At 42.1% G+C, this 21,741-nt stretch overlaps 1 protein-coding gene across 4 annotated transcripts in view; it reads left to right on the plus strand.

Annotated features, from left to right (window-relative positions):
* The window catches only part of ST7L (suppression of tumorigenicity 7 like), a 72,432-nt gene that overhangs the window by 34,324 nt on the left and 16,367 nt on the right, over positions 1-21,741 (plus strand). For all 4 annotated transcript variants that reach the window (XM_088475417.1, XM_088475414.1, XM_088475415.1 and 1 more), the window contains 3 exons: positions 3,119-3,191; positions 5,614-5,716; positions 19,755-19,905. In XM_088475417.1, coding sequence (XP_088331543.1) covers positions 3,119-3,191; positions 5,614-5,716; positions 19,755-19,905 — 327 coding nt within the window. The remainder of the gene's footprint in view (positions 1-3,118; positions 3,192-5,613; positions 5,717-19,754; positions 19,906-21,741) is intronic.

The raw sequence follows: 21,741 nt of genomic DNA on the forward strand, positions 1-21,741 counted from the left end.
CAATGGACACACATGAATAATAAGTATGTGCTCCACTCTGAAAAAGCCACTAAGTAAATGTTATGATTCTGTGGCGATCTGAGCATACTTTTAATGTTTTAATATAACTTGTGGATGTCATAGCTGCCAGACTCACCTGCTTCAAATGGTTACTCACAACTCACCTTTTCATCAAAGCCCACCATCATTCCTCCTAAATCTGCAATTTCTCCTCCCTGATATTCTCTTTCTCCAGCTCATCTTCCTATTGTTCATTTTTCCTCTCACTAGCAGGGCCCTTCTTCTTCATCCCTGCACTTTGTTTCCATACTCCTTGTCTCCTAATCCCCCCCAGCATCTCTGACACTGTGTGCTCGCCCTTTATTGGATCCAGACTCATAGAGCGCTGATCTGCTTTCCACTCCCTGTGACTCTGGGGGGAGATATATTAACCGCTTCTCCCCCATGTATTATTGGATGGCTGGGCGGTAAATGACAGGGGCTCCCCTGTCATTATCAGCGCTGCTATGTATGAACGGTCAGTTCGCCTGACCGTTTCGCCAGCTGCAGCTATCGATATTGGACAGCTGCGGTGGCTGCCGGCTCAAGGCTGCCGGCAGGATCTCTCAATGTTTGCTAGATCTCGCGCATGCCCAGTGGAGCCAGCCGGGAGTGAGAGACATTGCATCAGCACTGGGCTGATGCGCTGTGTGCTCAGCTGGGGATCGCCGGAGGAGGTAGTGTTCACTCATTCTTAGTGCTTCCTGCTTCACCGCGGTAAAGGGGCGAAGCAGGAAGCGTTATAGCAGCACAATAAGTGCCGCTATAATACATCTCCCCCACTGACACTTGCCTGCCAAAGATAGAGGCCCTCATTCAGAGACGGTCGCAAGAAGCGATCGCTCTCTCTGAATGAGGGCGGCCGCTTCTTTTTTTTTAGTGCGCTTCCTGGTCGCTAGCTTAGCTGTTACCACCCACAGCTTAGCAACCGACCAGGGTGATGGTTGCGATGGTCAAGACCATCGCGACCATCAGGGCTTGCGACGAGACCCTTAGGTTGGGTCTCGGCAGCTGCGTGTGCGCAGGGCCTAACCATCGACCCGGCTGCGAGCGCTCAGCGCTTGTGACCGGGTCTGAATGAGACCCACAGTGAGTTACCCAATCCACACCCCCCTGACCATGTTATACCTGGCTTGTCAATTTCTTGCTCTGTGTCGTTCCAGCTATGTGTCAGTGGTCACGAATTCAACCAACTTGGGTTCAGAATTAGCAGAGTTAAAAAGAAGACAGAGGTTGTGAGAGGAAAGTGTATGCAATAGAATCCATTGCTGAAGGCAATCTGTAGTAATCCTAATATAAAGGGAAATATTCTGCTATACAATGGTGAGGCATAGTTTTATGCACAAAGGCCTTTTAGGGTGCACATGGGCTAATTATTCCTTGCAGATGGAATCATAAAATTCCCTAATAGGTCAGGTTGTACCTTGTACAGTAGCAACATAGGGGCTGATTCAGACCCGCTCGCAAGCCGGTCGATGTTTACCCCCTGCGCATGTGTGAGATCCGGCCAGCGACGGGCGCTCCGTCACTACGGGTCTCACACCAAAGCGGGGCGGCTGTCGATTGTGATTGACAGCTCGCCCCATTTTGGAGGCGGGCAGGGGGGGTGGCTGGAAAAAACGGAGGCGTTCCCAAGGGAACGCCTTCCGTTTCTGGGCGGACCTACTGACATCACTAGTGATGTCAGTAGGTGGACTTCCTGCTCTATTAGAGCAGGAAGTCCACTGGGGCTTGCGGTGGACGAGACCCTACCACAAGGGTCTCGTCGCAAGTCCGATGGTCGCGACCATCATCTGGCCGCTCGCAAAAGCTGTGGGTGGTCACCCACAGCTTAGCGAGCTGCCAGGAGGCCGGCTCAAAAAAATAAAATGCCGCCCTGATTCAGAGCAAGCGCTCTGAATCAGGGCCATAGGCAGCACCTGGTCTAAATGCTACACAGTCTTCTTTAACATAATGCTTTATATTCAGCTAAATTGATTATCATCCACCATTGAAGGTATCCTGACACAAAAAACATACAAAGATATGAAACATAAGGTAAAGATGGTACTATCCAAATAAACTTAGATGTAGTGAACGCTTATTACATAATGTAGCAGGTGGTGGTGAAAATGCATGTGGCTTCTCTAAAGCAGTGTACACATCATACAATGTTGCGATGTGATGTAACGACACATCAGGCCGGATGTACACACTGCACGATCTGATGTGTGACGGCGCAGCAATGTGTCGTTACATGCTACATGTAACAGTACCGCGTCATTCATTGCATTGTCCCATCTGCTGTGCAGAACAGCAAATGGGACGATGCGATGAATAACCGTCGCTCACGACAGATTTGGGCATACACACTATACGATGTGTGCAATATAACATTCTGATCTGGTTCAGAACGATATTTCGTATAGTGTGTACCTTGCTTAAGAGATGAACATTGTCATCCATCAGTATTAAAGTAACCATTGGGGACTGGCATTTCTCTGCGACTACTGGTGGTGTGGTAGGTAGGAATGCGCCAATGAGGAGAGTCAGTAGATGGTGGAGCAATAAAAGATGAGCTATTCTGTTTAGAAATGTTAATACAGGTAGCTACTGATAACTATAACTCTCCTTCCCCACTCTCTCTTCTGGTATTAGAAATGGCTTTCACCACTTGTGGTGATCTGCGAGCTCGGAGGAGCTGTGTGCTGGGTATTTTTCTATGGCATTATGTGGGACACAAAGCCAGCTGCTACCCTAGAGAGGCCACGGTGACCACCAAAGGAGGAACACAGATGGCAACAGTAATGACAGTGGAACTCTTTGCATCCAGCAACTTGAACAAAACTGATCTAAAGTGTCATCACTTTCACATATTCATAAATGTGTACAGGTTCTCTGCAGCGGCTGTATTAGATTAGCCATGTTACAGCTCTTCACCTACAGGTGGCTTTTTATATTTTAATATGAGAAACTAATACTCAATACTGTAATGTTTTTAAGTGTGTAATTATTTATTGGTCCTGTACAAAGGACTTATAATATAGAAAAATGTAACAAGACAATCTAATCTCTGATTCTTCTTTTTCTTTTATTGCAGATATCAGTCTTCCAAAGTCCTCAACAATATGTTACACAGCAGCGTTATTAAAAGCCAGGGCTGTTTCTGAGAGGTTGGTTCTCATAGAATCTTTGTCTGTTTTTGCTGTGTTAGGGCTTGGATATCTTTTGACTCCCTACTTTGTGTTAAATGCCTTCTAATGCCCCAATGTCTGATCTGTGGTGAGGAGATGCTCATGTTCTATAAGATAGCTGGGCGGGTGCTTCATTTGTTTCGTTCTTGTTACTCTTATCTTATAACTGCTACAGAACATGATTTTTTGTGTATCTGATTCAAAGCGCCAAATGTTATAGGGTGAGAGTTTAGAAAATGGAAGAGCGTTTTCTCTCACTTTTTAAACTTGGCCAATGTTATAGAGGCCGAGAACATCCAAACTCGCATGTTTTTCAGACTCAAAAAAAGCTCACGATTTAAATTCTCACCCAGCTGTTTACCCATTTTGAAGATGCAACTCGACCAATGTAATAATGTGAGATTTTACTGCTAAACTCTCACATTTTCTAATCTATCACCCTATTACATTTGGCCCAAAATGTTTTTGTCTGTTTGTAAGACAACTAAATCAATTTTTTTTTTTCCATTGCCTAAATCAACGTTCTGGGCTCCTTACTGGAGATCCCATTTTCTTTAGTATAAGCTAAATTTACAGCTGAATAGCAATATATTAAGATCACAAGCAGTAATTGAAGATCTTATAACTATGTATCATGGACGTGCAAGTTCCGGATACAGTTATGCATATAATTAGTAAGAGCAATGTGTTTGGAAGAAAATGTTATACATGTTAAGTGTCTGAAGTGGTCTGCGGACATTGCTACTGAGATTATGATGTGTTCTAGTCAATGTTCTATTTATCTCATTAAAGTTGCAGCAACCCTCATGATACCTTAAGTAAGCTTCATTCTTGCCAAGGATCAACATGTGAAGACACTGAGGAAAAGAGTTTATAGTAAAGGTGCATACACACACAACGATTTTTTGGAACGATTAACGATATCGTTCAATCGTTGAAATAATCGTTCACTTAAAACAATGAACGATTATTGTTCACGTTTGTAATTTGTAGTTCAGTCAGACTGACCAACTCGACGATTTTCAGTAAGGGAATATGCAAAAATCGTTTGTAGTTCAAAAAAATCGTTCATTACATTTAGTAAATGAACGATTTTATTAAACTATTTTCGTTCATTTTTCCCTTGAAAAAAATGAAGGAAAATCGTTTACTAAAATCGTTCATTTACTAAATCGTTGTGTGTGTGTGTATGCAGCTTTATAGTTAGAATTTTGCAACAAAAGAAGTCCACTGAATAAACAATGTGACTTAATTTAATAAAACAAAGACAACAGATCTAATCTAAAACTGCATACACACACAATGATTTTGTTACCAACGATTTTATGAACGATTTTCTGTCAGATTATCTGTCAGATTTTTTAAAGTGTAATGAACGATTTTTTTGAACTACAAACGATTTTTGTATATTCCCTTAATGAAATTCGTTCAGTTGGTCAGTCTGACTAAACTACAAACGTGAACGCGCATGAACGATAATCGTTCATCATTTTAACTCAGAAAGTGAACGATTTTTTTAATGATTGAACGATAAATGATATTGATAATTGTTCAAAATATCGTTGTGTCTGTATGCACCTTGAGGTTTAATATATTTAATTGAATACCTACTTAATGTATTAAACCTGAAAATGTTAATACACTGGTAATATTCAATTACTGACTGATTCACCCTACTAACGTTCTTTCAAAACACCTGACAAAAGATCTGGCTCTACACTATATTAGCCAGAGTAAAGAAATTTAAAAGAATAATTCCTCCTTCGCCTTTTATAACAGCCTCTACATCGTGCACGGTCCACAGTAAAGGGGGTAGGGGGTTACTAATGATCTGACTCCTAACTAGAGATATCCAGACCAATGATAAGTAGTGGAGGACAGGAGCCGGAGCAGTGAGGGGTCCCTGGTGACTCGTCGTTTTTTGGATCTCTTAAACAGTATAGTAGTGTGCATGTATGTATGCGTGCATGTTTGTGTATATATATATATATATATATATATATATATATATATATATTGTAGAGAGAGAGAGAGGTGCATAACCTCTCCAGTGCCCTACATTACTTTTTTTTCATTTTTTTTTCTCTATTTGAAGTCACTTCTCCACAATGACCAATATGGGATATATTTGTATATGTAGAATATTGAGCTTTTGGCATAACTTGCCTAAAATCTCAACATTTAAAATACCACTTTGTCTTGCCACTTAATGTTCTTGGCTTCCCCATTATAACTAAACTGATTAATGGTGCTCTTTAATGTAACTATAATCACGTACGTGTTTGTGCTTATGAGAAACTGAAGGAAGTGCAGCAATAAAGAACTTTTTCAAAACCCAAGTCGGCTGTGTCGGGAATAAAGTGAAATCTGATTACTATCTGTAAACTTGTTACGTTTGTAGGTTCTCACCGGAAACAGCCTCCAGAAGAGGACTTAGTAATGCAGAAATGAACGCAGTGGAGGCCATTCATCGAGCTGTAGAATTTAACCCACATGTTCCAAAGGTATGTAAAGAAATGTTTACACCACTCCAAATACAGGGGCTTAGTCACACTGATCTTTCACATCTTTGCATATCTCTGTCCTATTCTTAGTTGGACACAATTTGACCGGATCTTTCTTTCCGTGAAACGTGGTGTTTTGGGACGTGATCTGGGTGGTGACAATGTGATTGCAAATAACTGCTCTGACTTGTGGGAGTGGCATGGGCGTATAATAAAAATCTCCATGCGAGTTGTGCATATGGGGAAGGGAAGCCTGTTTCTGACATTTCTCTTGCATCTAGCATGGGGCTGTGAAAATGCCTGTAATGATGACTGTTGCAGCAGCCAGTGTAAAATCAATGGCATTGTTTTCTGATTGCACACGCACAAACCCCCATATTAGTCAAATGGATATTTGCATTAGCAAACGGTACTAAAATAGGCTCCCGTGACTATCCTCTAAATACAGCCACTGTACATGCAACTTGAAATCGGTTCGAATGTGAGGTTCAGAAGGTAGATTTAACATACAGGATTTAATGAATGATGATATTCATATAGTAAATATTATAAATGAAAGTATATATTACAAAAAAATTATTTAGTCTTCCTTAATCCTAATGTGCCATGGCTGCATCTCTGGCCATGCCTCCTCCCAGGAGAGGTAGAGCTGGCTAGGCCTGTGAAAGCAGATGTGATGCACTGCATCAGCAGATGGGACTCGGAAGCAGAGCACCCAGCCTGCTCTGAGCAGTGGGTTCGGGGGTCCTGTGATATATTTTTGCTATGGGGCCCCACATGTCTTGCTACATTGGAGACAAGGATAGTGCACGATAAAAACCAAGAAGGTGAATGACCCTGCTCATGAGAACTTTTACAGTCTAAAGGAGGGTAAAACTGGGAGGTGAACTGGAAAGAGATGAGGAGGGATATTACATACAGCAGATGTGAATATGAGGGAGCAGGTAGACTTTAAAGAACAGGTGTGTTTTCAGGGCATGTATGGATCCATGTGGGGTGGCAGACTTCGTGACGGTTGGGTGAAGTCCAGCAGAGGGGAACAGCTCAGGAGAAGTATTGCATTAAGGTAATCTGTGCAGAGGCAAGACGATTCTCAGAGTAGAGTGTAAAATTCGAGATTGTGTGTAGCGTCAGATGGTCGGAGATGTAGGTGGGTGTAGTGATTGAGTGCTTTGAAGGTGAGCTTAAGCTGGATTCCAAAGGGCAGTGGTTCTCAACTCAAGGCCTCAAGTACCACTAACAGGTCATGTTTTGTGGATTTCTTTAAATCATGCACAGGAGAGTTAATCTATTTTGCTGGTTCAATAATTTTCCCACCTGCTTCCAACAACAGCCTCAAAACATGACCTGCTGTATGAGAAGGGGAGCTAGTGAAGGAGAAGATCAGTCAGAACAACGTTGACGAGACAAGCAGCAGCATTGACAATAGTTTTAACAAGGGAGAGGTGTGAGAGAAGACCAGAAAGTAGGAGTCATTTAATCTGCTGTTCGACAGGACAGCTTTGCTTTTCGTTGGCAATTTCCTAATAGTAGGATTGTGAGGCACCTCCCATTTTGAAGCTTGGCGATCGACCCCGTTCTTGTGATGGGACCAGAGTGAGCCCTTGTGTTCCACAAGATGACTGCCGGGGGAGGAGGGGTTGAACCTGAAAAGCTTCCTTCTTCATCCATCTGGGGGATGCCATTACCTCTGAGTTATGCGTAGTGAGGTGTGGAGTCGGGCACTAACTAATTGAAACTGGCTCACACCCCCTATATAACCCCTCCCCTTCCACCATAAGCTCAGTCTTGTTTTTAGTGCCTTGGAGTAAGGCACTAGCTAGGTCCTAGCTTTTAGTTAGGTTTAATTTCTTTATTTTGGATTGGGTGCCTAATTCCTGGCAACACGACGACAAGCACTGTCAGAGTGGGAATTAGGTAGAATAGGTATGTGTGAACCCTGTGTCCCACTCTAAAGACGGCCCCTGGGAGAGTCACCAAACTACATAGTCCCTGGGTCTCTCTCCATACCAGACACACATCTGAGAGGGCCGCTGGCAAAAGAGAAGGTAAGCTTTATACATGTTATATGTAAAAGACCTTGTTGCCCTTATGTACTGCTTCGCGGCATGCCGCTTTTGAGCAGAGCAGATGGGTATGTTATTACTCACATGACTGCTCTGTAGGGCCGGCGTCTCACACCTCTCCGGGCTTTCACAGCACCTGCTGCTTTCAGGACCCCGATGGTTCCCTTTGGAGGACCGCCTAAGGGGATTACAGAGCAGCAAGATGCTGCCGGCTTTATGGGAGAGAGAGGCTTGAACGGCCCCAGGAAGCGGTGCCGCTGCATGTGCGGGCGTGCCATTGGTGACGTCATCATTCTGGGTCGCAGTAACACTGTAGTCTCCGGATGGAAACGCCAGGTGTCCTGAGTGAACCAGGACGCCATTGGCATGCCAGGCAATGCTTCCCCCAGGTATTTTGAGTTTCAGCAGCTCACGCGACTTCAGAGCCAGCACAAACACCTGTTGAGAGCGGCTGGAGTTCTGCAGATACAGTGGGATGGCTGTGTGGTAACAGATAAGCAGTTAACAGGGATTATTACTTTTGGGGTATTAACTTGGTGATCTATGTTGGGCTTATATTATTGCGATATATACATAAGCACCTCTTATTGCACTGCTTCTCAGGAATTTAGGCAGTCACATACAGGGATCAGTGTTCGCAAAATACGCGCTATATCGTGTTTTTACACGCTACGGGAAGTTGGGGACCCAGTTTTTAAAACTGAGCGGGTCCCGCAGGACGAGCTGTGTGCAGTGCCGCGACATTCAATCATTACCGCCGCCGGCAGATTCTTACCAACCTATTGCTACCGCTGGACACAGACCGGCTGGCTGGAGATGGATGTGAGAAGTTGAACTACAGTTCCCAGAATCCCCGTGTCCACCTTCTGCAGCTGCCGCTCCCCGCTAGTGCTCAGGAAACCTCTAAGAAAACTCTGTGCACACTTCCGGGTGGCCACTGTGTGCATTCCACGTCTCCCTGCAGCACAGCCCTCGCTCTCCTCCCGCGGGGGGCGTTGTTATGGATGCCGCCGGCGGTGACTCCCGAATCGATGTCCGGTAATTTGGTCACGCAGCAATAAATTTCAGGTGTGTGCTTACGGGAGGCACAGGCTGAATCCTATGCAGGTCCTATGACCGGGCTCGGATTGTCTGATCTCTAGTGACAGGTATACCCCAGGGTTGGGAGCGGCCTAGGAGTTATTATATTTATGTAGCTTTCCCTCAGTGATTCCTCATTTTTTTTTTTTAACACCCTGCACAAATGACAGCCTGTTGGTATCGATGGTGCTGTGTAATGTAATCTCAGTCATTCGGGCAGCACAGATTGTGTAATGGTTAGCATTACTGCCTCACAGCACTGTGGTCATGGGTTCGATTCCCACCATGGCTCTACCTGTGTGGAGTTTGTATATTCTCCCTGTGCTTGCGTGGGTTTCCTCCGGGTACTCCGGTTTCCTCCCACACTCTAAAAGTATATTGGTAGGTTAATTGACTCCCAACAAAAAATCAACCCTAGTGTGTATGTGTGTGAGCATTTGGTAGGGAATATAGATTGTAAGCTCCACTGGGGCAGGGACTGATGTGAATGGACAAATATTCTCAGTACAGCGCTGCGGAATATGTGTGCGCTATATAAATAACTGGTAATAATAATAATTCATATTTTATCAGGTTTTGTATTTCTAGTTACCTGACAATAGCTGGTTTTACTTAGCAAAAAAAAAAAAATAACAATGTTTTATTTTGCACATATTGCCTGTGGCCAGTTACTGGCCGGCTGTGTTGCTCCTTTCCCTGGTATTACTGGCCTGCTGTGCGCCCCCCCCCCCCCCCCCAAATCCTGACTATGTAACTGTGTTTATCCTCCCAGACTCTGTAACTGTATGCTTTCCTTCACTTGCCAGACTGTGTAGCTGTGTGTATTTTCCATTTACCATACTTGTTACCTGTGTGTATCCTCCACCTTACTCCCAGCACTGCCTGCCCCTAACCTCCCCCTTGCCCCCAATACTACCCACATAAGAACAATCTCAACTGAAGATTTACATACGAGGCCAGCAAAGATAAGATCTCATTCCTTGATCTGATGATTTATAAAAACGAAAAAAACATGCTAGGAACGGAGTTATTCAGAAAAGAAACTGCAACTAACAGATCTAGCTCGCACTTTCCTCATACAGTGATAAATATACCAAAAGGAGAATACCTCAGACTGAGAAGAAATTGCTCCGACGAAAACACCTATAAGAAAATGGGTGACCAACTCTTTAGGAGATTAAAAGATCGAGGATACAGTGACAGACTAATCAAAAAAGCAAGATCAGAAGTGAATAAAAAACCACATGACTCTCTAATCTTTAAAGCAGACAAGGAAGAGAATAAGAACACAATGAATGAGATTCGATTTGTAGGAAATTTCTGTACAGAATGGAGAGAAATTAGATCAATCATTCAGAAACACTGGCCCATATTATTAACGGATCCTGACCTCTCCGAAAAGCTGAAAGAAACAGTCTCAATGAGCTGGAGAAGGTCTCCTAATTTGAGAGATGAACTAGTACAGAGCCACTATACTAGAACATTACCAAAGAAACCACTGAGAACAGGGACATATCCCTGTGGAGAAAGCAAAGCCTGCAAACATATTTTAAAGACTGATACTGTCATGGATAAATATGGAAACCTAATTAAAATCAAAAAATGTATCAACTGCAAGGCAATCAACGTAGTATATTGTATAACATGCTCTTGCAATATCAAATATGTCGGTATGACATCAAGGATGTTGAAACAAAGAGCTCTGGAACATATAGACTCAATTCGCAATTCATTAAATCAGGGATAAGGGGCTGGGAAAGCACTTCTGCACTAGGTTTAGGTTTAAGAAGGTATATATACTTGTGTAACGACCCCAATTAGACAATTTGTGGTACATATGAAATCATTCTATGGGGGTGCTGCCAAGGACAATAAGTAGGAGTTTACAAAAAAGAGAAGAAAAGGGTATTGTCTCTTTGTTGGCGCACATAGAGGATAATTGTATATAAAATATAACTTTTATTAAATAAATTATTAAAAAAATGTTTCGCCTTATTAGTGAAATATTCCAAGAAAAAAATATAATAAAAACATTGAAACAAATGTGTGTCATCAATTGATATTAAATTATTAATAATTCATTTGTCTCTGTGTCCCTTTCAGTTATGTTTCTGAGTAAAGATTCTATTAAATGTTGTTTTCTCCAGTGTCATTAATCATAACATATATTTATATAGTTGAAATCAATTGGCCCTGCATGTACTACCCACAATTGTAATTAGATATACTGTGTTGAAACTAAACCAAGATATAAATTCCATTGGTGATATTATGCTGCCATCTATTGGTTATGGTATGCCATTACACCTTTAGAACCAGGTTGATTTAATGGGTGCTATATTATGCACAATGGCCCTGATTCAGAGCCGGTCGCTATTTGCGCTCGCTCGTCCAGAAAATAGGGGTGGCTATTCAAATGAACCGTTCGCTGTTTGCGGTCTGTTCACGCCTCTAGGTCTGAACGAGCGAACAAAACTTGCGGTCTTTTTTTGGGAAACTACGCCCCCTGGCCGCTCGCATCCGACGTCATGTCCGCTATTTATTAGATTAATCGAGTACATCGCACAGGGTATGAACTGCTCGCTATTCTTGTGGTTGGTTTTTGCTACCACAATTTTGCGAGCAGTTCTGGCTAAAAAAAAACCCAGTGACGTGGTCAATGACGCTGCTGTTTTAAATATGCACACCCATAAAACGCCCGTTTTGACCTTTAAGCACGCCTGCGTTCTGATTTCCACTCCCCGTTTTCAAGCACCTTCCCCTTTTACCACCCACATACGCCTCATCCTGTCACTCAAATTATCAGGCATTCGCTATTTTGCGAGCACATAAATTTCGGCCGCACTGACTGGTTCGCGCATGCGTATAACGATCCGTATGCATGCGCAGATGTGCGAACATCGCTCGGAACGAGCGTACTGCCGCTAGCGAGTGGCTCTGAATGAGGGCCAATGTCCTCTATAAGGGCCACCTATTTGTATTCATGGAATATTGTCACATGGGAACATGTATACAGTTCCTGATACAAATCTTTGTGTCGCCTATTGGGTTAAGAAATAAACAATCAACTGCAGCAATCATATAAAACTAATTAATATGTGGACATCTTAATGCCCTAGTTGATATTAATGCTTAACCCAAATATAAGGATTCCCTTGTATAGCTATAGGGTTTATTCGTGCAGTATGGTACTGTATTTGGTTTATGCTCAGAATGTGGCACCCCCTGTTGGTTTTAATTATACCTAATACAATACAGTGCTATTGTTATAGCTCCCTCTATAGGGCTGCAAAATTGTTTAATAAACTGTTACTCACTCAGACTAACATTACTGAGTGTTTAATGTGGGTTCCTCATGCCCAGCTACAAGGTTTAATCACAAGTAGTAGTATTGAATTAGATTATATATTTTCACACTATTTACTCAGAGTAACACTATAACATAGTCTGAGTACTAGGAAAGCATATTAATGCATGCCATTTTCTTCACTGTGGTAATCACATTTGCTTATCCACACAGTGGAGGCAGTGCTTTCAAGTGCTAATAACACAACATAGGACACTATCAGCAGCAGGAGCTGCAAAAAACCGACGTACGTTTCACAAAAGTTATGTTTTTTCAAGGCCTTTTTTCAAGGCCTTGAAAAAACATAACTTTTGTGAAACGTACGTCGGTTTTTTGCAGCTCCTGCTGCTGATAGTGTCCTATGTTGTGTTATTAGCACTTGAAAGCACTGCCTCCACTGTGTGGATAAGCAAATGTGATTACCACAGTGAAGAAAATGGCATGCATTAATATGCTTTCCTAGTACTCAGACTATGTTATAGTGTTACTCTGAGCAAGTAGTGTGAATATATATAATCTACTCCAATACTACTACTTGTGATTAAACCTTGTAGCTGGGCATGAGGAACCCACATTAAACACTCAGTAATGTTAGTCTGAGTGAGTAACAGTTTATTAAACAATTTTGCAGCCCTATAGAGGGAGCTATAACAATAGCACTGTATTGTATTAGATATAATTAAAACCAACAGGGGGTGCCACATTCTGAGCATAAACCAAATACAGTACCATACTGCACGAATAAACCCTATAGCTATACAAGGGAATCCTTATATTTGGGTTAAGCATTAATATCAACTAGGGCATTAAGATGTCCACATATTAATTAGTTCTATATGATTGCTGCAGTTGATTGTTTATTTCTTAACCCAATAGGCGACACAAAGATTTGTATCAGGAACTGTATACATGTTCCCATGTGACAATATTCCATGAATACAAATAGGTGGCCCTTATAGAGGACATTGGCCCTCATTCAGAGCCGTACGCTCTGAGCAGAGCGCACGCTCTGAATGAGGGCCGGGCTCCATTTTCATGGAGCGTCCTCCTGGACGCTCGTATAGCTGTGGGTCACCACCCACAGGCTATACGAGCGTGCTTGGTGATGGCCGCGATGGTCGAGACCATCGCGACCATCGAAATTGCGAGCCGGAGCCTGCGGTTGAGGTTTTCAACCGCAAGCTCCGGAGTGATTTTGGCTCTATCAGAGCCAAAATCACTCCCACTGACATCACTAGTGATGTCAGTGGGCCGGCTTCTGACGGGAGGCGTTGACACAGTGACCATTTATGAAAACAAAAAACTGGTACTGTTATAAACCAGCCAAGTGTGAGTTCAAGTCATTATATGTTTTGACATTTCCTTGTATCTCGCTCTTGATATCCGTGGAATCACAAGTGGTATCATTAAAAGATATATATTATTTGCTCATGCAGAATAAATCCAATGCTACCAGAAGTTTAAATCACTATCTGCCAGACAAAGATTTATGGTGGAGATTACTGCATTTATTATATAAATGCATGTAGTCAGATTTACATCATTATTACTCTGAACCTGTGTGTTGCCTATATATATTGTGGTATTTGTCTAATATTGAAATTGTCTTGTTCTATGTATGTCTATGGGCAGAGCAACACCTGACACTATAATACTATCAGACTGAGGTCATTTTTAATTCGTTACCAGGCTTGTTTTGGCTATATATGATTTTTCTCTTGCTGGTTACCTGTAAAAATCAAGTTGTAATATACATTCTATTTACCAATTCATATGTGCCTTCATTAATATTGTGTTAGCACCTGCATTTTTGAGCAGAGGTGTTATTTAAATAATATTTTCACCCAACAATTAAGGACTAAGTTCTTGGGATATCTTCCCACTATCACTATAGATAGTTATTTTACTGTCTATTTGTGAAAGACAATATATAGAAGTCCTTTATCTTTATGCTCTTTTTTCATGTTTTTGTCTTATGTGTATTTTCTATTTGTTTATGTTAATAACTTTTTAATGTATATCTAATAAATAATCATTTTAAATCGCAATTATATAAGAGTGCCCCCAAAAAGAGAGTTTTTTTTTTTTTTTTTTGTTTTGCTCACTTGACAAAACCCACCCCTATAAGCTGCCTAAATTCCTCTGGGAAAAGTGTAGCACTGATTGAATAGAAAAAAACAAAGAAGGGGCTAATGAAGACTCTAATTCACCCATCTATTAAATGCAAAAACCCAGGACTCCTCAAAGTACATATTATTTCCAAAACAACAAAGGCAAACAAATCTTTAGTATACTAGTGATCGCACGGGGCGAAAAAAAAATTGTTTTAAATCGCAATTATATAAGAGTGCCCCCAAAAAGAGTTTTTTTTTCTTTTTTGTTTTGCTCACTTGACAAAACCCACCCTTATAATCTACTAATATAAGCCCTGGGGAGCACCACCAACACTTTAATATACAACCTGGCATTGTTCCATTAAAAATCATTAAGTTATGTTGGTAAACAATATACTAAATAATCAATAATGATCGTATGGAAAATAAGAAGTCTGGTGCAGATATTTTCTTTGTTCTTTATAGAATTTAGGCAGCTATCTGTGTTGGTTAGACATGTCTTGTCTTTCTCTCTTAGTATGGATAAGCCAGACAAGGAGTCCAAAAACCTGATCAGTCACCTTTTATACTTGTATAAAATGTGAGAAAAAAATTGCCAAAAGGTACGGACCCAGGGTCACTCTGTGCTGTTGTTCACAGAGGGATTCATTCCCGGAAGGTTCAGCTGAACAGCCGGTGATGCCTGATTGGGCCCTGGTCTATGGTTGAGGTCATAAGTGACTTACGTCACTCTCAGGTAAATTATATGATACCCTGTGCTCAAGCTCCTACTTTGTCTGATCTCTCAGTAGAGCCCAGATGGGCCCAGGATATGGGACGATGTCTCGTTCAGATGGCAATGTCCCTAAATAAAATGGAAACATCAGCAGGGGCCACAGCCATCAAGAGACGCTCAGGTCATTCCTCAGTGGATTTTCCTGGAGAAGAGGCTTCAGCTACCTCTTTCCAGGAAGAAGGGGAAGTGGATTATGACTGGGAAGACAACTCTAACTGGGAGGGTGACTCCCATTCTGATTCTGGAGTTTCTATGTTGATAGATGCGGTCAAGGAGACTTTGCATCTACAGGAAACCGCTATTCCAGTAACTAGTTCAGTTTCTTTGTTTAAGCTTAAGAAACATGTATCTGTTTTCCCAGTATTTTCAAATTTTCAAGAAATATTAAAAGAAGCCTGGTGAACCTGATTCCAAATTTCATATTCTGAAAAAATGTAAGTATCTTTATTCTTTTTCGGATGAGGATACCAAGGTTTGGGAAATTCAACCCATGGTGGAAGCTCCTATTGCTAGGTTGGTCAGGAATAGTGTTATTCCCATAACACAGTCTGTAACTCCTAAAGATCCTATGGAAGAATGAGGCTGTACTTAAGTCAATATTCAATTTGTCAGGAGTCTCGTTGCGCCCAATTCTGGCCAGCGCCTGGGTGGTAAAGGCTATCAATCCCTGAATGAACCAGATGATTACTGGATTTCAATCAGGGGACTTGCCTGAAACTAGCTCTTTAGCTGATCAGATTTTGAAAGCTCTAACCTATATAGGCGATGGTTTAATAGATACTGTTCAGGTACAGTCTCATATTTCGGCTTTGGCCATTTCCGACAGACGTTCGCTATGGCTTAAAACATTAAATGGCAGACATAGAGTTCAGGCATGCTTTAGAGGCATTGCCTTTTGAAGGAGGTTTTTTGTTTGGTACAGAATTAACTAAAATTATTTCTCCGGTCACAGGAGGAAAAAGTCCTTACTTTCCTGTAACAACACCAAAACCAAAATCCCCTAGGTTTTGTTACTTTCGGACTCAAGGCAGGGGAAGCTTTCAGGCCTTCCGGGGTGTACCTAGGGGTCCCTGAAGAGGGACCTTTAGGGACGTGCTGTCCCCACCACCAGTCGCCCTGCTGCTAATCCAGCAGGTCAATCCACATGACTGTCAAGGGACTGGGACCTGTCCTCTGATGGTATGCCGCTTACTGAAATTCTGGGAAACTTGGATTCAATGCAATCTGGAATTTTGGGTCAAATCCACGGATCATATTTTAGATTTGGAGGATCCTGTTCCAGAAAGATTCTTTTCCACTCCTCTCCCTGTGGTTCTGGTTCCAGTACTACAGCAAGGCCTGGGGTTCTACTCCAGTCTTTTTTTGGTAGACAAACCAGACTGGTCGTTTCGTCCCGTTCTCAACCACAGGGGGTTAAATGCTTATCTCCATTTGGAAAATTTCAAGATGGAGTCCATAAGGTCAGTCATTTGTTCCATGGAGGAAGAGGAATTTCTGGCCTCCATAGATATCAAGGATGCCTACCTCCATATTCCATCATCTTCTGCGGTTTACAGTGGGGCATCGGCATTTTCATTTCCAGGCTCTGCCACTGCTCCCAGAGTCTTTACAAAGGTTATGGCACACATGATCTCCCTACTCTGGAGTGGGGGGATAAATGTGTTGGCTTATCTGGATGATTTGTTGCTAAAACATCCTCAATAGCCCTATTGCAACAACATCTACAGATTACCTTTAGGCATGCTCCAGTGATTCAGCAGGATCATCAATTTTCCCAAATCAAATTTAATTCCATCTCAGAGGATGCTATGTTTGGGTCTTCTCTTCGACACCCAGTGTAACAGAGTGTTTCTTCCGCCTGCAAAGATTCAGGATCTTCAATCCAAAATAAGGACCATTTTACAAAAGTCTCATATCTCAGTCCTCAGGACTATGCAGCTACCGGGAAAATGGTGACTTCATTCAAAGCCGTTCCTTTCGCCAGATTTCATGCCTATCCACTGCAAAACCAATTGCTTCATCGATGGGTGGAGTCAGACCCTCGATTTAAACAGGCAGATGTTCAGATTATCTCTGCAGATGCTTTGGTGGTGGCTATAGGATGCAAATCTGAACAGGGGATGCCAACTGTCAGTAATAAATTAGACCATTGTCACCACAGATGCCAACCTAACAGGCTTGGGAGGCTGTGCTTCTAGACAGACTCCTACAGGGTCCGTCCAGGAAGCCTCTCTTTCCATCAATATACTGGAATTAATGGCAATTCGGTATGCTCAAATCCATCTAAGGAGCCTACCAGTGTGAATGCAAACAGACAATGCCAAGGCAGTTGCTTATATAAACAAGCAGGGTGGCACACAAAAGCATTGATGGAGGTTTCTCACATCCTTCATTCGGCAGAAATTGGGTTCCAGCTATTTAGGAAATTTATATTCCAAGGGTGGACAACTGGGAGGCGGACTTCTTAAGTCACCACAGTGTGCATCCAGGGAAATGGGAATTACAAAGGAGTTGTTTGCGGAAAAAGTTGCCAGATGGGGGTCTCCAGACATAGATCTAATAGGCTTCTCGTCTCAACAAGAAACTTCCAAGGTACAGATCTCTGCCCCGGGATCCACAGGCAGCACCCTAGCTGTTCCACCTGGGATACATCTTTCCTCCTCTGGTAATGTTAGCAAGAGTACTTCAGCGGATTCGATCAGTGGCACGGCATGTTATTCTGGTGGCTCCAGACTGGTCACGCTGTCATTGGTACACAATTCTTCGGACCATGTTGGCAGACGTTCCGTATCGTCTACTCCTGCATCCAGATCTGTTACTTCAGGGTCCATGCCGTCACCCCGATTTGCCTCGCTTGGCTTTTGACGGCATGGTTCTTGAATCCAATATCTTAAGGGCCAAAGGGTTTTCAGAACTGTGGTGAAAACCATGATACAGGCTCGCAAACCAGTTACTTCCCAGTATTATCATCGGATATGGAAGATATATATTTCTTGGTGTGAACTACACAAGTTCAAACCTGAAAGGTTCCAAGTATCTCGTCTCTTGTCTTTTCTGCAAGAGGAGTTGGTTAAGGGTCTTAGATTGTCCTCTCTTAAGGGCCAAAATTTGTCCCCATCGATCCTGTTTCAGAGGAAATTGGTTCAGACCTTCTTGTAGGGGGTTATTCGTATATATAGCCTCCTTATGTCCCGCCAGTTCCTCCTTGAGACTTGAATTTAGTTTTGGAGGCACTTCAAAAGGCACCGTTTGACCCTTTGGAATCTGTGAAATTGTGATATCTCACATTTGAAGGTTATTTTCCTTTTAGCCAGTGCCTTGACCATTGGGGTATCTGAGTTAGCAGGTCTTTCTTGTAAATTCACGCTTCTCATTTTTCATGAGGATAGGGTAGTGTTACGTACTAAACCCTCCTTTCTTCTGACGGTGGTATTGGCTTTCCACATTTACCAGGTTATTGTTCTTCCAGCTTTTCGCCAGGATCCAATGACTAGTGAAGCTTCTTCCTTAGCACTGTTGGATGTAGTATGTGCGTTACACATTTACTTGGTGCATATTACGTCTTGAGGCATACTGATTCCCTGTTGGTGTTGATTGATGAGCCTAAAAGAGGCTGGCCAGCCTCGAAAGGATCCATTGCTAGATGGGTCACTTCTGCCAATCGGTAAGCATATTTGTCCTCAAATGTGACTGTTCCGGCCTCAATTCAGAGACAACATTGTGTCCGTCTCTGCACCAGCCGCGGGACACCCATGATCGGAGCTGCCCGGCCACAAGATACCAACTTGTGCGCTATCCACGCCAAACGCGTCACAATTATGCCAAAAGACATCCAGCTAGCACGCCGCATACGCGGGGAACGTGCTTAAAATTCCTTTCTTGAAACCTTGTCATCTTCAAACTTGTATAAAAAAATAAATAAATCTCTTCTTCCTCGTTATTGGTAGTTTGAGCGTTAGTTATATATTTTTTATTTTTCCTCCATGGGGTTAAAAGGTACCTTAAATATATGGTTGTGAATGGGGGACAAAGGTCCAGAAGGGACCGAAACGTCGGTGTTATTCTCTGCTGCTTATATGGAATACAACATTTTTTTAATCAAACTTTGGAGACTGGTGAGTGCACCCCTAACTCTTGGATATAAATATATATACTGTCTTGTGCTTTCACGTCAGGTGGTATAAAAGCCTCCTGACGCGGAAGTGCTGTCAGCTGAAAAGGCAGTGACCGGGCAGCTCCGATCGTGGGTGGCCCGCGGCTGGTGCAGACACGGACGCAATGTTGTCTCCGTCTCTGAAAAAAATATTTGGTCTGTCAGGGGAGGTGTGGGTTATATTGGTACTCAGAAATACCAATTGATCTATGTAAATAATATTATATTATTCACTAGCACTCAAAATCCCAAAGTATTAAGGTGCTTTCCCAATACCAAACCTCAGTTTATATCCATGTGTTTCTTAAACTATGTAAAAAAATGTATAAAGGTATAATTACAGGCAAGATTTTTTAAAACCAATCAGTGTGTGTTAGTATGTAGTTTATCTGCATGTAGGTGCAATAGTGAAACTGCTATGCAAATAAAGTTCATACAGTAGCTTAATGTAAAAAAAAGACACTTTTCTGCATATTATTTGTACATTTATGTTTATTGTTCCAGTACTTGCTAGAAATGAAAAGCTTGATTATGCCACCAGAGCACATACTGAAGCGAGGAGACAGTGAAGCAGTGGCATATGCCTTTTATCACCTTCAGCACTGGAAACGTGTGGAGGGAGCACTGAATTTACTGCACTGCACATGGGAGGGCAGTAAGTATGTCTTGTCATTCTACTGTACCATTTTTTGCTTCACTGCGCAGGTTCATAACCTGCCTATCTTAATTGTCAGCACCAGTGGAATGCTCTGTTGCCTGTATTAAGCTGGCCATAGTGCAACCAACAAGCGATGGGCAGAGCAACAGGACAATAATCACAAAGCCTCCATGCACTGCAAGATGTATGGAGGCCATCTCACTTCTCAGCAGGACGATGGTTGGGTGGATCGGACAGGTTTGATAATCAACCGAAACAATGCAGTCTATTTTCAGGCTGAATGATTATCATTCATGTCATGGAAGAGTAATCAAACTAGTCATATGGTTGTCTGGTATGCACAATTATCGTACAGTGTATGGGCAGCTTAAGTTACAAAGGGAGCCCATAGAACTTGTGTTATTGTTTGAAGTGGGAACACTAAGTTATATCAATGCACTATTCAGAAGAGATCATCTTACCTATATCCATTCCAGTGTGATCTTGGTAATGCAGATTTGTTTTTACAGTTAGACATACATGTAACCTATTCTCTCCTTGTTTACACCTGAAATATGAATTTCATAGTTTAGTTTTCTCATTGCACATTGTAAATGCTGTGATATTTAAATTGTTCTTTCAGCAGTCATAATCTAAATAAATTCATGTTTTGTCTTGTTTTACTTCCTAATTCATCATTTAATCACTTTGAACATCACTGAAATACAAAGAAAGACTCAAATTATTGATACCTTGAAACTTCTGTCTTCAAGTGTACCTATCGCACTGACACAGTGAAGGGAACAGTTTTGTTGGCTATCGTCGTTAAGCTAATCTGTTAACTAGGAACTTCATCCCTCTGTAGAGTGACTATTTCTCAGTGAACAGGCTGCATTCTCATGAGTCATAATTAAGCCCACAAAATGGCTGCCTTCTCATTGTATAGGTGAATGGTAGACTTTAAGAACTTAATAGGTTTGTATCTTTATTACATTTTACCAAAATAAAGCAGTGTGACATACACACGACTTCTGGTTAACAATAACCCCCTAAAACAGTACCAAAACTCTAATGGTTAATTTAGGTCTTGTTTAAGAAGCCCAGAGACTCTCACATATTATTTTACTTGTGGGCCGATGGTTTGCGTACTACTCCAATGTTAGAAGATCATGCATGCGCAAGATCTGTACTGCACATGCACTGGGCTTTTACTGTGAGATCTCTCACAGTTCCCCAGAGCTGCATCCTTTTGGGAGTGGGCGGGGCAGGCCTGTGGTCCCGAACACGGGGGCGTGTCATCCCTGTTTTCTGGGAATGCCAGGGTCTGTGTCTTCCGACGCATATTTATTTTCCTCAACTACAGATGTGAGACAACCATCTGAGTGACCTAAGGGTTACTCCCTTTTGTTTCCAACGGTGCTGCCCAGGTCCGCTCATTTTGAAGACCTGGGAAAGCAGAAGGAACCGTACCCTCGACCGTACCTAACTATTTATCTCTCCTTTTTGAACTTCTTTGGTTCTTGCTGCCAGCTCATTTATGAATAGCAGTGTTCATGTATTTTCCCCCAATTGTTTTTCCATGAAGTACAGTATAAATAATAATCACAGGAGACAGGGGCTGCAACATTGTATACATGACTAGATGTGTCATTTATTTATTATTTATTGTCTATTATTTGTTTCTAATACATGATACTGAATTGCTGGCATTTATGGTTGAGACAAAGAAAGAGATAAAAACAGACTATCTCTCGTATAACAAAAGTATATTGAGAATATATCTGTCCTGTATGTATATACTATACCTGTAACATTTATCAAAACCGTTTTTAGAAGCATTAGTGTTTAAATTCT

The sequence above is a fragment of the Taudactylus pleione genome, unplaced genomic scaffold (genome assembly GCF_031769625.1).
Source record: "Taudactylus pleione unplaced genomic scaffold, aTauple2 ptg000172l, whole genome shotgun sequence".
NCBI classification, from domain to species: domain Eukaryota; kingdom Metazoa; phylum Chordata; class Amphibia; order Anura; family Myobatrachidae; genus Taudactylus; species Taudactylus pleione.